The sequence below is a fragment of the Pyrus communis genome, chromosome 7, assembly GCF_963583255.1.
Source record: "Pyrus communis chromosome 7, drPyrComm1.1, whole genome shotgun sequence".
Taxonomy (NCBI): Eukaryota; Viridiplantae; Streptophyta; class Magnoliopsida; order Rosales; family Rosaceae; genus Pyrus; species Pyrus communis.
In genome coordinates, this window is record NC_084809.1 from 6952576 (window position 1) to 6968808 (window position 16233).

Consider the following 16233-nt stretch of genomic DNA (forward strand, 5'->3'; position numbering starts at 1 on the left):
ATATTAAGAAGTCAATATGAATCTTTGATTTGCTTACGCTTATTTGCTACCCTCGTTTAAACTTTAAAGTATTGAACCGGCCATGTTTTTGTTTTTCTTTTAAAGTAATGCCAGAAAAATTAAATTTGTAGATTAAATTTTGTAAACTAAATGACATGGAAGTTGATGATTAAATTATTACTTAATCGTTGATAAAAGTACTCATTTTCTATTGATGACACCTCATTTAGTTTGCTAATTTAGTTTACAAATTTAATATCCTTAACATTACTCTTTCTTTTTCGGTGGAAAGCTAAAATTTATCACCAACAACACAAACTTACCAACCAAAAGTTGAGGCAAAGCAAAAAGAAAGTAAAAAAAAAAACCGAGAATTCCATTGCAACCACCGCCGCAACAGTACATCTCGACCGGCACAATTCCACCCCCCCATCCGAGCATCGCCTCGCCGATCGCATCATCCAACACCAATCATCTCTCCGAGCACAACCAAAAAGTGAAGAGAACCAGCGACCAAATGAAAGAAGCCCGTGGGATTCCACGACCAACACTGCAAACAAAGACAGACGGAGAGAAGTTAGTGGTGTTAGGAACATCTGAGTCAGTGGAAACACCGGAGCTCTACTCACCATCTCGATGGACCGCAACAAATCGCGGTGAAGTATGACTGCAAATCGGAGCTTGGATGAACAAGGAGGAGGGACACCTGTGGGTAAGAAGACGAGGACAAATGGAATGGAGAGCAGGAGAAAAAGCAACGGAATAGAAGAAAGCAGGAGACGAAGAATCAGAGGAAAGAACGGCCGCGGAACTCGACCGCAGCTATGGTCGGTGCCACCGGAGTTGAATGCAATTGAAACTACTCACACGAACGTTGAGATTGCCATCAGACAGAGAGGTCTCTCACAGTGAGAACCGGCCATGTTTTAGTTCTATTAAAACATTCTACAATACATTCCTTTAGCTCATTTTGTTTCAGTTACCACTAAACAAACACCATTGCTTATATTTTTGTTTTGGGGTCGTCAAGTACATAACAAAGTTCTACATTTTATTCTCTATAAAAGTAAATAAACAGACATAGTATGCTACGATATCATAAAGAAAGTTGACTTTCCAACTTCAAAGCTAACAATTGGATGGAAAGGCTCGATCAATAAACTATTATGCAAGTCTTTGATTCCCCGACATGGATTCATACTCAAAACAGGTTAACTAACAAATTTTGGTAAGTGCATTGTTCTTTCTTTTTGTACAAGGGAAGAAAGTAGCATTCTGCTCCAAAATGCACAATGTAAAATGTATGATCGCTCAAGAACTCAACACGTCTTGGCCTTGGCTGGGCGATGGATTTCTCAGTCTCAATGCCTTCACCTCACGATCTGTTACCTTGTTCAAGGCTAAAGGCTCGACCATCTCTAGCTGTGTAATCACCGTCCTACAGCTCGAACAACCTCCACAAACGGCTCAGCATCTCGATCAGATGTGTTTGAATTCTCAACCGGCATCTTGAAAGATCACTATGATGAGGAACAAATCAGTTAAAGCTAGAAACAGCTGTGTAGTGTCTGCCCTGCCCTCCATATGCAATGCTCGGTAGTCCAATATAACTTTTTACTTTGGATAAAAGATCTAGCGGTTAAATTACGAAATAACGTGTAAAATAATATTAATACAAATATTGTAAAGATATGGAAACAGGGACATACCTCCTCTTCTTTACTTTGCTTAATATTGACTTGACAAATGATTCGATAGGAACAAATCATTACCTCCTTATTTGTTTCTTTATATATATATGGCAGATACGAGCGCCATCTGTTTGTAGTGTTTCTAAATTCTAGACGCAGCGTTCTAATTCTAGGATAACACGATATGCTACAATATCATAAAGATAGTTGACTTTCCAACGTCAAAACTAACAATTGGATAGAAAGGCTCGACCATTTAAACTATTATGGAAGCCTTTGATTCCCCGAGATGGATTCTTACTCAAAACAGGTTATCTAATAAATTTTTGTAACTACATTGTTCTTTCTTTTTGTGTTGGAAGAAAGTAGCTTTCTGCTCGAAAATGCACATTGCAAAATATATGATCGTTTAAACTCAACATGTCATAAAGAGTTTGTAACTCAAGTAACTAAGAGTGTTTATTATGTAACGGAAGTCCGGTATTAAAAAATGACATCACATATGGGGATGCCTATATTTCTCTATGTTTTGTTTAGTAGTAAACGCTGTGATGGGTTGAGAGTAGTGGTGGTTCGCCCTTGAGGACGCGCTTGGCACCGCGTTTGGCACGCTGTGGAAAATTGGCAAAAGGGCAGACTCGTTCTGTGCACTCAAAACTCAGGAGAGAAAAATACAAATGGATGCGTTGACAATTCTTGTTCTTGTTAGTGTTGATGTCAGCAACGAAACTACTTGGTGACAATTGCAGAAGATGAACAAATTACTCCGCAGCAATTGGCAATGTTGAGGATATCCACCAACCAATTTCCTGAAGCAAAGGTAGTATCTTTGCCAATTGATTGAATTTGTGAACCCCGAATTTGATACAAGCGATAGGATTTTGAATCGAGTCATTGCTTGTTACTGCAGATTACATCGTTCTTAGTGAATTGCGTTGGAATCTTGAGAAGCGGTTTGCTTCCAAAGATCATATCACTCTTCTACTGAATTGCAACAGCAAATTGAAAGATGTTGACAAACTAAAAAACTAATCTGAGGAACTTTAAAATAGAAAATAAGGTTTAAACAACGGAAATTTCCGAACATATTTGGTAGGAAAATTGTTGCTTATACATGTTACCCCAGTAAGTGAAGCTGAGTCTTTGTCACGAAAGATACATTCGGATACATGATGGTGCTCTTCATGATTTCCGATGAGAATATTACTTTGTGTGTGGGTTTGTGTATGTCAATAACTAAAATCTGTAGGACAAAAATACACTTCACGCCCCTTTTGGTTTCAATCCAAACTCTGTGGATGTGCGCGTGTTTGTGAGAGAGGTTATCTAATGAATCCTTTAATTGTTCAGGAAACCACATCTGCAATGAGAAACGAAATTCAGGAGCTCAGGCCAAATGCCAGAATCTTTCAGCTCAGCAAGTGCACTGCATGCACTTTCACCCTCGATCTCCCAGCTGTGCATTTTATGTGTATCCACTCATTCCATCAGTGTTGCCTTGGGGATAATGAGGAGAGTGTCCTGTATGTGCTCCTGAATACAAATCTGTTCTCGAGACGAAATGAAGTCTAGAGCAGAACTCCAAAGATCAGGATCGGTTCCTCCAGCAAGTTCAAAGTTCAAGGGGTGGTTTTTCTGTGACCGCCGAGTATTTTTGCGAAGGGGATGATCAGCAAAACCGCTAATGGACCCACAGGTGCGTCTTGATCGGCAGCAGTTCTTCAAGCTGACTTATGAGGGCTGGGAACTATAGAAACATGATGAGCTGAGCAACTTCGGATTTTCTTCACTCGGCATTTTTCAACTGGGATTGCTGCTCTTGTTTTGTTTACTAAACTTTGGAGGTTAGTGATATTTTTTGCAGATCAAAATGGTATATCCTGAAACAATTTGTGGATCTGCATTAACTACGAAACTAAACCGAAATTTGTGAGTAGATGGCTTTGTTCCTTGATATTTTATTTTTAATTCAGGAGTAAATGGCATTGTGATTATGGAAAGGCTAGTGACCTTAGTTCTCCTCGATCTGTTTGGAGCAAAGACGAGTCCCCGACTTGCTATCTTTGTAGAATGACCATATTAGGTTCCGTTTGATGATCATTTCATTTTTAACCTTTAGTTTTCAATTTTGTGTTCCGATAACCATTTCGTTTTTAACCCTATACATGCATGCTAGCAAAGAATCGAGATTACAATATTCTCAAATCTAAAGATGGCAAGGACAAAATTAACAGTGCACATATTAGTCCAGGGCCGGCAGGCATATGTCCCGGCAAGATAAACAGTGGAGCACCTCAGCTTACAGTTGATGAGGCTACCTTGCCCTTCTGTTTCAATCTCAACTCCGAGTCCTCGTCTATTAATTCACAAACACACAAGTAGTTAAAAAAAATCTTTGTAAGTGCATTGTTTTTGTATAAGGGAATAAAGTAGTATTATGCTTCAAAATGCACAATACAAATTTGCAAGATGTACAATTGCTTAAGAACTCAACAATCTTGGCCTCAGCTGGGCGATGGATTTCTCAGTCACAATGAATGCCTTCACCACCTGATCTAAGTGAAGAAATACAAATGCGAGGAAGAGGGGTTCACTGAGAAAATGAACTCTAAACGTAACAAAACCCACACACGTACATTCGTAGATCGATACCAGTACTTGACACAAAGAAATTAGCAAAAGATTTAGAAAATTCAAGAATCATGATTCTAATCTTTGATTCATTTAGGTTTTTTTGGGACTACAAAGCGCGATTCGTTTGAACTATAGAACCACGGTTTCAAATGTATAGTTTTCTTATCTCACTACACAAACACAATCATGCATGCATAACACAAGACACAACTATGCATGCAAAACACAAAAGACACAACTCGAGCAAACCAACGAAAGAGATTGTCAAGCAACTCGTCTCGCGGCGCGAAGAGAGTTTCTAGATCCTAACTTCATATCAGCATGTATACTCTAATTTTTACTACCTCTTGTTTATTTATACAATTAATTGTTCGTGTTATTTTCTTAGAACACTTTGCTTATGGAAAAAAAAAAAAAACACAACAAAGCGTTCTTTTACGTTCTGTTTGAGGAGAACGCTAATGACACTTCAGTGAGGATGATGGCGATGGGGAACTACTGGAAGCTTGAAAAGGAAGATGAAGTGAAGCATGTCCACAATGGGCAAGATATTCACATTGGAACAGCAAAGACGTTTTAAGTATTGGAAGTTCACAAACTATGGGTAGTGCCGGGCGTTTACGAGATGACAGAATACAAGTTGTTGAACCGGTAAACACTTGGTATTGATCCAATGATGGTAAAAGTGTTGGAATATGTGGCCAAGTGGCCAACTCACATCCGGCTAATAAAATAATAAGGTGGACAAAATCATTGTTGCTTTCCTTGTTTTGGGGAAGAAAAAAGGGAAAAGTAAAAGGGAAAAGTTTGGTTGTCTTCAACACCCGTGAGAGCTCTTTTTCGGTTTATAGGAAGAGTTGTAGAGAGAGAGGTGTAGTTGAAGAGAGCAAGGATGAAGAAGAAAAAGCATCCAAAGAGATGGTGAGAGCATTTGGCTCTACCATGGGCACGGGTGAGAGAAATCAAGAGAGTTAGAGTGAAAGATCTCTTGTTAAAGAACTCTTGGGGTAGAGTGAGGCTCTTGGGAAAATTCTGTGAGTGGGTGTACAAGGGATATGGGATTGGGTTATGTCGATTTAACTCATGTGTAACTTGTACTGTTTTTCTCATAGTGAAGAGCAATATCTCTCCGAGGACGTAGGCAGTTTTTTGCCGAACCTCGTAAATTTCTCGGTGTCTTTATTTCTTGTATTTTAAACTATTCAACTGTGGGTTTGTATGTTGGTGAAGATAATCAGCCAAGGCACAACAAAAAGAACCTCCGTTCAGTGATCTGGTAATTGTTTAAGTTAGATGATTGAATAATTGATTGATTAGTTTAGTTATGATTGAATAATTGATTGATGTTTGTTGCTTCGCTTGGCTCTTTGTTTTAGCTCCAACTCTACACATTAGTAACAATCAGCTCCCACCCCAATTCCCCCTTCTGTTCCTCGTGTTGGACCATTTGGAGCCATCCCAGAACCCCAACCTACTCCCATCATCACCATGAGCACCGATGGTCATATTTCCACCTCCTCTGCTCAGCCGTCCAAAAGACCTAAGACCTAGTCATCGTAATGCTCTGCTCCTCCATCTGATTCCAATTCACCTTCAACAACTTCGGTTTTATTTGCTACTTCAGAAACTAGTGCTTAACTTTTTTGTAGTAATCAGACCTATTTTTCAATTTTGTTTTGTTGTTTGCTTAAGTTGTGTCTTTTGTATTCTGCATGCATAGTTGTGTCTTGTGTTATGCATGCATGATTGTGTTTGTGTAGTGAGATAAGAAAACTATACATTTGAAACTGTGGTTCTATAGTTCAAACGAATCGGGCTTTGTAGTCCCAAAAAAACCTAAATGAATCAAAGATTAGAATCATGATTCTTGAATTTTCTAAATCTTTTGCTAATTTCTTTGTGTCAAGTACTGGTATTGATATACAAATGTACGTGTGTGGGTTTTGTTACGTTTAGAGTTCATTTTCTTAGTGAACCCCTTGTCCTCTCATTTGAATTTCTTCACCCAGATCCGGAGGTGAAGGCAGTTATTATGACTGAGAAATCCATCGCCCAGCTGAGGCCAAGACTGTTGAGTTCTTGAGCAATCGTACATTTTGCAAATTTGTATTGTGCATTTTGGGGTAGAATACTGCCTTCTTCCCTTATACAAAAACAAATGCACTTACAAAGATTTTTTTAACTACTTGTGTGTTTGTGAATTAATAAACGATGACTCGGAGTTGAGACTGAAACAGAAGGGCGAGGTAGCCTCATCAGCTGTAAGCTAAGGTGCTCCGCTGTTTATCTTGCCGGGACATATGCCTGCCGTCCGTGGACTATTATGTGCATTGTTAATAATAATAGAGAAACATCCAAAAACCAGATAAAACAGGGATGGGCAGAGAATAAATGCCGAAAAATTCTTGAGAGGTCAGATATTTTGAGCGTTTAAACAGCTAGATTATCACTTTCGCATTTTTAAATGAGGAGATTTAAAATAACAATAATTAAAGATAGGGTAATATGAAGATACCTGCTTTTCCTTGCCTTTTTCGGTTGACACTGACTCCTCGACAAATGTTTCGATACGAACAAATCAATCATTTCCTGTCTCTTTTTATTTGGAGTAGGATTCTCTTCTTTTTTTTTAACGTTAAATCACGTTAGCGTTTTATATTAATTTTTTATAAAAAAAATAAAAATAAAATAAAAAAATGTGAAAGGAAAAGATAAAAAAGGATAAAAAGAGAAAGGAAGAGAATCATAATCCTCCTTTCAGATAAGACTTGCTAGGGTTTCTAAATTCTAGGTCTACCCTTCTAAGGTAGCACTGGAATTAATCACCACCGTTGATTTCACTACGCGCGTCCAGTATCAAATGCCTCTGGGTTTGCCTTTATACGTGAGGACAACCAGACGAATTTATTTACAAAAGAACCCAGTCAACGGTCAATCTGCATGGCCCCCTTTAATACTAGTGCATGTTTAAATGTTAATTAATTTCTTCAGTGATGAAAATGATGCGGGATTAAGCTTACCGGAGCGGACGCCCAACTCCTCCCTCTTCGCCGTCGTTTCCTGTTTTCTTCGTCATCTTTTGACAGTAAACCCGATTATCAGAGTCGACTGTTGCTCAAGCGGCTGAGGGAATGTGGTGATCGGCTGCGACGACGGCACCGTCGCCTTTCTCCACCGCGGCCTCACTTCGGTATCGGATTCCAATCTCACTCCACCTCCGTTCTCTTCCTTCGGCAGCTCAAGGTCAGCTTCCTCTCGCACCCATTTTGTCTTGATTTTACCGATTTTCTGTTTGTTTCTCGGGAAAATGTGTGTTCATTTTGCTCTTGTTATTGTTAAAATCAGCAACGAAACGGTTGGGTGACAATTGGAGAAGATGAACAAATTACTCCGCAGCAATCGGCAATGTGCCTCAAGGTTTTCGACCTGGATAGGATGCAGTCCGACGGCATGAGCTCGAGCGTAACGAGCCCTGATTGCGTTGGAATCTTGAGGATATTCACCAACCAATTTCCTGAAGCAAAGGTAGTCTCTTTGCGCATTGATTGAATTTGTGAACCCCCGAATTTGCTAGAAACGATAGGGTATTGGATCGAGTCGTTTTCTTTATTTACTTTATTGTGACTTTTATAAAGTTGATGGGCTTGGATCTTGTTCGGCTTTCAAAGTAGAAAATAAATTTTTAGGGTGATTTTGTTTTTGTGGATACCTTTTGTGTGTCCTTACAGATGAAAAAAAAAAAAATAGCAGCAGCACTTTCAACATTTATGAGCTGAATAACTGTTTAAATTGCTCACAGCCTATTGGTTAAAGAACATAATCCTTAACATGGCTGACAAATCACCTTTGTGCGTTGGGAGAAGGATATGGAGAGCAAGTTGTTTCCTGGAAATATTGCGCAAAATGTATAATCGCTCAAGAACTCAACACATCTTCCTTGGGCAGCTCAAGGTCAGCCTCCTCTGGCAACTATTTCGTGTTGATTTGATAAACTTTCTGTTTGTTTCTCGGGAACGAGTGTTAAATTTGCTCTTGTTAATGTTAAAATCAGCAACGAAACGATTTGGTGACAATTGGAGACGATGAACAAACTACCTGCGAAAACTGATCACCGTGATTCATACTAATCGACTGTGTTACTCCATAGGCACATGAGTTGTTCCTGTTAACCCGATTCCAATCGTAAAGTTAGCATCTTTACTGATGCAAATAATTATATAACAGTCCATGACCAATATAAAATCTATAGCTATGATACCGCTACACCGTAGTATTAAACGGAAACTATCATATTTTCTAAATTAAAGGGGCAAATATTGGCTATATTTGATGAAAACTCATTAAAATTCTATTTAGATGAAAATTACAGGTTCTTCCTCTTGGGGGTGGTGGTGGATGGGCGATGGCGGCTCAGCTGCTGTAGTGAAGGCAACAATCTTTCAAATTTAGGGCTTCTGTCGTTGTGGACTTGCTCTTTTTAAACTTTTTGTTGTATTTTCATTTGGACTATGCTTGTAGTTGGACTGCCTTTGGGCTAGTTTTGATGGCCAAACCCTATTCGTGAGAAGGAAAAACACATAAGACCATATCCAATGGTTAGGTTAAAAATCAAATATTTTAGTCCGAAAAATTTAACTTTTAGTCCAGAAACAGTTTTTCTGCTCCAATCGTTTTAGACTCAAATTTTAACCCGGGATTATTAAAGAATGAACTTAGGCTATTTTTTTTGTTAAATTTTTTTAAAAAAATAAATAAATATGTAGACTATCGTAAATTAATTTTATGAACATTTTAATTTAAAAAAATTTAAATTCTGATAAATATTGGGTGGAGTCCACTCCGATTTTTAGGTTAAATTTTGGGGGGAATTTGGCCTTGGTTTAACATTTAGCATTTAGGCCAAATTTTCCCTTGGATTGGGTTTGGAAGGAAAATTTATGAGGTAATTTGGTTTTTAGTCCATTATTGAAGTTGATCTAAAGAAAGACTTGAAGTTGGAGTGCTCTTGGAAAGCTCGTTGTTGGTCCACATTGGATTAAGTGCAAATGACCCAATAACTGGGGAGATGGGTTGGGTTCATTGAATTACATGAGAATTGGGTTGGCTGGTTGGGTATACACTAAAACTATTTTATCATATATTTGTGGATATCCTAATATTTAATATACGAGTGACTGGCTTGAAATATTATTAATCTGATTGAAATTAACTTAACCGTTCTATGAAATGTGCATATAATAATTCTTAAACACATTCGTGTGTTTATTCTTTATTTAAATGATTATTTAAAATTATGTACACGTTACACCAAATTCACATAATTTCAATTACAACATAGACCTTTGATATTTTCACTCATTATTGCATTAGAATTAAGAAGAAAACATACAATTACACCTTAACCCGTGGAACCGCCTAACCCAACCTGCCTAAAAATGTTTTGGGTGGGTTTGGTTGTCCCTTCGAATGGTGGATGGGTTTCAAATTTTCAACAATGCCAACACTAATATTTTTTTTTTCTTTCTTTCTTTTAATATAGGGGATAACTGGTGACAGGTCACGATTAAGGTTATGAGAAATTTCACCCTGATGATGCCCACAGTCAAAGCAAAATCCGTCCCTTCCGGGTCCGGAGAGGCTATGAGAAATTTCATCCTGACAATGCCCACAGTCAAGCATACTCACTAGCTCGGAGCATCGAACCCGTGACCTTCCACATTTTTTTTGTTTGTTGGGGAGCCGCAGTCCACGCCCTTACCACCAGGCCACATGTTGTGGTTGCCAACACTAATAATTCACCTTATATATTCTCATGTGTTAAATGTTCGTCGGAAGAGAAAAAGAAAACTAAGAAAAATTAATTTCATAATATTATCATTTAAATAGTGTCAGTAAATTTGCACGGGGTCAAACATCTTAATGGTTAGTGATGGTGTTTTATTTATGCGTCTTGGGTTTGAAATTCTTACTTCTTACTTTTTTAAATTTATGTAATAGTTTTGAACTCTCTCTTTTCCATTTAATAATAGTAAATTTTTTTATTAAAAAAACAGTAATGTCATCAAATTTGTAATGTGAAATTCAATAGAAAGTGGGTGTAAGTTGAAAGGGGTGACAACCGACAATATAAGCACATAAAATAATAACATAGTTAGTGGTTTTAGGAGGAATTATTTCCTATGTGGTCCACAGACAATGATAGCGCAACGTAAGCAACGCTGCTGACACGTGCTGCACATGTAGCTGTTCACCGTGTGGCACCATAAAAATCACCATCTCCACCGTAAACTCTGATGACCACCAAATTCATCAACGGCCCAGGTGGTTTCGATTGGTCGGTCCAACTTGTCGCCTTCGTAGTCTTCCACCTGAGCGAAATATTTCAATTGAGCCGTCCATTTCAGTCCATTGAAGCATCAAACATAGAACTTGAGTAGCGTTTCCCTCTCCAATTCAGTCTTACCCCATAATCCACCCAAACTTCAGTCAAAAAATACATGACCAAAAGTAGGCCTAGCAAACACATCACGTTTGTCGTGTTTGTATCGTTTTCGTTCACATTTGTTATTTTAACGGTTGTGTCATGTCAAATTTGTTATTTTAATGAGTTTCTAACAAATGATCTAGTAATGATCTGATTCGTTAATAGGTTGTTTCATTTTGTACGAGGTTAACAAGTCATGCAAGAAATAGGTCGTGTCATTTTGTATGGGGTTAACATGTCATGTAAGAAATTATTATGTCTAATATCTAGATATGGCAAACAATATCTTATTAGCTTTTTAACGTGTGATCCAATAATTACCTAACTCGTTAACGACGACCTAACTTGTTAACAAGTTAACCCGAAACCTATTATTTTCTTGTCACTTCATGTCAAATTAAAGGATTGTGCAAGAAATTATCAAACCTAACAAAACGAAATTGCAGTGCAATTAGATCATAAATCTATATGATAAATATTTACATGTTTTGTGAAAATTAGCAATTATAATTAAGATGATAAATTAAAAGGAAAATGAAAAAAATTAGAGGGTGTGGAATAATGACTCATCAAATCCATTCAGAGACAGAAAAATAAAAGAGTGGGCGAGATTCAAGAAAGTAGGAAAAGCAAATGAGTCATCAGCTTCAGACTTTCTTTCTCATTATTCATTACTCTCTCTCTCACTCCTGTTTCTTTGTCTCTCTTTCTTTCTCCAAGCAGCTCTGAAACAAATGCAGAGAAGAATTTATACCCCTCAAAATTCTCACTCACCTTCCACACGGTAAGTCCCTCAATCCAATCCAGCTTTCTCTCTTACTTTCTGTTTGGTCTCCCAGAAAATACAGACAAAACCAAAATCAACAAATATCGGATCTTACCAACTGTCACTAGTCTTACACACCGAACTTGTATTTATTTTATTTTTATTTTTTGTTTATTTTTGTGGAGTTTTATACGAAAGTTCTTGACTTTTTGTATAATCTGTGTGTTTTTGTGAATGATTGAAGGTGTTAAAAGGGAAATGATTAGGGAGATGAGCGAAGAGCACCCACCTGAGCCTCTTGATTTCTTCATTTGGACTGTTGAGGTAAACCAATTCCATACTTTTTATCCATTTTATTTGTGCCCTTGTTTGGAATTTGGACATATCTCATTCAATTAAGTAGATCTTGTTTCGTTGGTGTTGGATAATTGTTGTTTAATTTTCATATTCTGTTGATTTTGTTGTTTGTTCATACATTTTGATGGGGTTCTGTTGAATTACATGTGACAATTGTAAAGTGGTCGGTTTTGGTTGTGGTGATTGTAGAATAGAGCATTTTAATCTGCTAATCAAATTAGAGAATACTTTGATTTAATCTGCTTATCATCTTTAATACTCTAAATAGTAGGAAATAATTTTGGGTTAGTTATGTAAAACTATCCAGTGGTTAGTTATGTAAAACTTCCTTCACTCATCGGTTCATCCTTCTCCAGCTACTACTCTTCTTTAGAATACACACGATTTTCTTTTTCCAGTGTATGATTCTTTGGGATGTCAAACCTTTGACTCCTTTGTAAGTTTATAAATTTATATAAAACTATCCCAAAAGTCAGAGCAAAATTTTGTTGCTGGTACAAGATCGTATTATCCTTTTCTGTTCACTTTAGTCAGTACCCTCCTCGCATTGGGTTATGGAAATTGGTTTTTTCTGGTTGTAGAATGATGGACTAAGTTTCTCTTTGTGCTGTACTATGTGAAGCAATGTCCGGTGATATTGATCAAGTCAGATAAATTTAAAAGAGAAAAATAAGTCTAGTTGCTCTAAGCTCTGTGCCCCAGTCAATGCCTTATATACATCCTTCTTGGCCATCAATAAATAAGAAGATGTGTATGGCCGAGTCACATGCATTCTCATGTATTTTTCCTATTGTTTACAGGATGTTGGTTTGTGGTTGGAAGAAATAAAACTGGGCAGTTACCGGCAAACTTTTAAAGAAAATGGTGTCAATGGAGAATACCTGGAAGGCATGTCAATGTTTACTACTGAGCAGATCCTTCGGTTTATAAGACGTTGCCACATGAAATGGGGAGATTTTATCACACTGTGTAAGGAACTAAGGCGAATTAAAGGTCTGTACTTGCTCTCCTTTCTGTTTATTTATTCCCCAATCTGAACAAGGTTTAGGATAATCTCTCTGTCATAAAGGGTTATCCAAAAGTAATACAGAGAAGCGTGTTTTTGATTGGGGATGTTGGTTGACTATGCATGCTTCGTTCATCTCATGCATTCATTTGGTCTACTGATAGCATAACACTCTAACAGTACTAAAGTGGTATTGCGTGCCCCATTCAATAGCATTGCCAAACTCACTCTGGATATTGTTATCCTAGCAAGTTTAGAACTTGAACCTATTTAGAGTCTCGTTCCCTTGAGCTACATTTGTATTCCTTTTTCCTCTTAAATTTGAATTGCACCTAGATTCCATCTCTGTGTGTGCTGAAACCATTTTTATGTCCAGTGGCTTGCCTAAAAGGGGAGCAAAAGGTCCGCAGGCCATGGTGGGCGCCGTCTTGCCTCTCAGTAGTATTCGTCAAGGTGGCAAAGCGTAACAGACAATCACGGGTTGTTTCCTTGAAGCTGGAACCGTAAAGAAAGATCTTCTTATATGTACCTATTTAAATTTTCATTTTTGCTTAGAGAACAGAAAAGTAGGACGGTACTTTTTTTTTCCTTTCTTTTTTCGAATATGTCACGTTTACCTGTTCTTCTCTGGAGAACTCTGTTTATTATAGCTTTTTATGTATCTATCCTTGGTCTTTCGATCTTTATATGATTGTTTTGCTTTGAGAACCATGAGGCGTTCAAGTTCTTGTTGCAGATTATTCTAATGCTACTGCTTCCCACAAAACTAATGAAACACAAAATGGAGTTGTAGTCTGATAATTTGTTAGTAACGAGTTTACCACCGCGAACTTCTTGTATACGGCTGCCCTCTCACAGGGAATGCATATGTGGATTCCACCCACTGTGAGAGGGCTGTGTAGCAGCGACCGTATATAATAACTCTCCTTCATACCTCTTCAAGTTTACCTCTTTTGAGATCTTGGAAGTTGGGGGCGATCAAGGTTCAGGGTATGTTGAGGTGGATTTTGTGATAGGGAGCATATTAATTAAGAATCCTAAGAGTTCTTGGAACCCCTATTTATCAGTTAAGCCATTAATTAAACTCAGATTAGGTAACAGACATGGAAGACAAAGACAACATGGTTTGGTTCTGCTGTCTCTCCATTACCAAAAAAGGGGATGTTGATAGATTTGGTCTAGTGCTGAGTTGGATGTGGACTCACATCATCAACACATTGCCTAAGAGATGATGTCCACGTACGAAGAAGAACTTGCATGTAACGTGATGTATACCTTACGTGAAATGTAACGAATAACAGGTATACATCCGTAAGTTTTTCTCCTACAAAAATGAGAACGGAAATGGTCGGCGGCTAGAATGCTTCGCTTGTGTTTGTTTTTGTCGAAGTTGTACAAGTTGTATCATTTCGAGCAATGGTGGTGTATGCGTCGACCGTGATGGTCTACCACGAGACTACTACAGTGATATGGGATTAGTGGCAAAACATCATCAACTATTTAACATGCTAACAGATGTCTCCTTTTTCGACATATGAATAAGATGTGACTTAAAGTGGGGGCTTCTCAACTCTTTTTGTGAAGAGCAGACTTGAATTAAAAGGTATCAAATATTGATCTATTTCATGTAATTCATCAAAATTAAAAGCATATCTCAATTTTTTTGTATTAGTTCGGGCATGTGCACTCGCACGTTAATGATATCTGATAATGAACATGTGGTGAAATTTTATTGTGAGGCATTTAACATGAGTGATTGACACCTAATATTCTGTAATTAGGTAATTATTTGGATTAGAATCATCTTTTATGGAAGTAGTCAGTTAGGGTGAACTATTTTTGTAGGTGTAGATTCTGAGATAATATATAGACAAGGACCACATTCAAAGTGGTAGGTTAAAGATGAAAATCATAGCTAGAAGCCTCGAAGAGGGAGAGCCTAGGATTCCCTTTTGGAAAGAATCCAGTCACAACTGATTCCATAAGAAACAGTACTTTCCAGTTAATCTGGGTCAATTCGTCCACTTCCAGTCAAACAGTTTGAAATATTTCATTCATTTGTGTACTTGAGATTAATGGAAAAAGATCCTTGCCGGATTCTTTTTCTGGAGATTCTAAAAATTTCGTAATCGTTCATTATATATCGTGCTATCAATATTTATTAGATGATATTTATATTTAATTTTAAATTTTAAATTTTAAATTTTAAATGTTTTCTCACTGTATAATATACGATGAAGGATCTCGATCACGAAATTCTTGAAATCCAAAAAAAAAGATCGGGCGAGGATCATTTTCCAAGGTTAATTATATATTATGATTAGATGTTGACGACAACAATACCATCTAATCTAGGTCAGCTGAATACTGTAAAGCACATTCATTGTTCATTAAGACACCTTGTTAATTAAGGAGGCAGATTATCTGTCCTGCCACTTCCTGTGCCTTCTTGTGTGTGTGGTCACGGTTAAGTCACGTCAATATTTTATATTACTATTTCTTTTTATCTTATTACCTCTATAAAAAAATAATATAAAATGTTAACGTAACTTAACCGTGACTATATAAAATAAGAGAGCACGAAAAATAGAAGGGCAAAGAATCTATCTCCATTAATTAATCACTCGTCTTTAGAGAAAAAATTTCGACATAATTGTCGTGTCGTACCCAAGTAATTTTCTATATCGTGCGCGATCAACCTTGTGGGACACAAGGTTGGGCTTTAGATTCTTGGGCATTTTGGCGGATTTTGCTTGGACCACCATTTGTGCTTGCATCTCTAGACCGGTGGAGGAGGAATTTTGGGCCGGAGGGCAAGCTTCAGCTCTTGCCCTTGCCTTACACCAACTAGTAGACATGGTCTCATGATCAAATCCTCCAATATCGAATGATACATGCTAAAAATGGATACAAAAAAAAAACCACAATCAAATTTTTTTTCTACTAAATGTGGTTGTTTTTGTGAATCCTAGAACGTTAATGTGCTCGATTTTGCGCCAAGTCTTCAATCGTAGAACGCCACTGTGCTCAATTTTGCGTCAAATCTTCCGTTAGTTTCAAGTGCTTCATATATTTCTTATAGTTTCTTTCACAGTTTTCCTCTACCCCTTTTGTCTTGAGTCACTATCTCACAATCATATCTTTTAACCAGAGCCTATATGTCTTCGATTCACGTGTTCAAACTATCTTAACCGATTTTCTCTCATCTTATCTTCAATTGCGGCCACTTCTACTTTTACCTCGGATATCCTTTTTCCTAATCATATCCTTTCTCGTGTGCCCATACATCTAATGA

The 16233-nt window shown here is 37.5% G+C and overlaps 2 protein-coding genes across 2 annotated transcripts; both read left to right on the forward strand.

Moving 5' to 3' along the window:
• Positions 1-663: 663 nt before the first annotated feature.
• On the forward strand, positions 664-8869 carry LOC137740447 (uncharacterized). The gene is made up of 5 exons (XM_068480317.1): positions 664-898; positions 7351-7568; positions 7671-7850; positions 8125-8276; positions 8695-8869. Exons 1-4 carry the CDS (start codon positions 664-666, stop codon positions 8134-8136), a joined length of 645 nt encoding a protein of 214 aa, XP_068336418.1. The 3' UTR covers positions 8137-8276; positions 8695-8869.
• Positions 8870-11433: 2564 nt separating this feature from the next.
• On the forward strand, positions 11434-13624 carry LOC137739909 (uncharacterized). Its single transcript, XM_068479655.1, has 4 exons — positions 11434-11593; positions 11820-11899; positions 12733-12925; positions 13315-13624. Exons 2-4 carry the CDS (start codon positions 11834-11836, stop codon positions 13443-13445), a joined length of 390 nt encoding a protein of 129 aa, XP_068335756.1. The 5' UTR covers positions 11434-11593; positions 11820-11833; the 3' UTR covers positions 13446-13624.
• Positions 13625-16233: the final 2609 nt, after the last annotated feature.

Bases quoted from the DNA above. Each gene is read 5' to 3' on its own strand.
- LOC137739909 (XM_068479655.1), top strand. From the start codon at position 11,834: ATGATTAGGGAGATGAGCGAAGAGCACCCACCTGAGCCTCTTGATTTC. The intron at 11,900-12,732 runs GTAAACCAATTC...TATTGTTTACAG, and splicing joins TCTTCATTTGGACTGTTGAG to GATGTTGGTTTGTGGTTGGA. The intron at 12,926-13,314 runs GTCTGTACTTGC...TTTTATGTCCAG, and splicing joins GGAACTAAGGCGAATTAAAG to TGGCTTGCCTAAAAGGGGAG.
- LOC137740447 (XM_068480317.1), top strand. From the start codon at position 664: ATGACTGCAAATCGGAGCTTGGATGAACAAGGAGGAGGGACACCTGTG. The intron at 899-7,350 runs GTCTCTCACAGT...AGCTTACCGGAG, and splicing joins GATTGCCATCAGACAGAGAG to CGGACGCCCAACTCCTCCCT. The intron at 7,569-7,670 runs GTCAGCTTCCTC...TGTTAAAATCAG, and splicing joins TCTTCCTTCGGCAGCTCAAG to CAACGAAACGGTTGGGTGAC.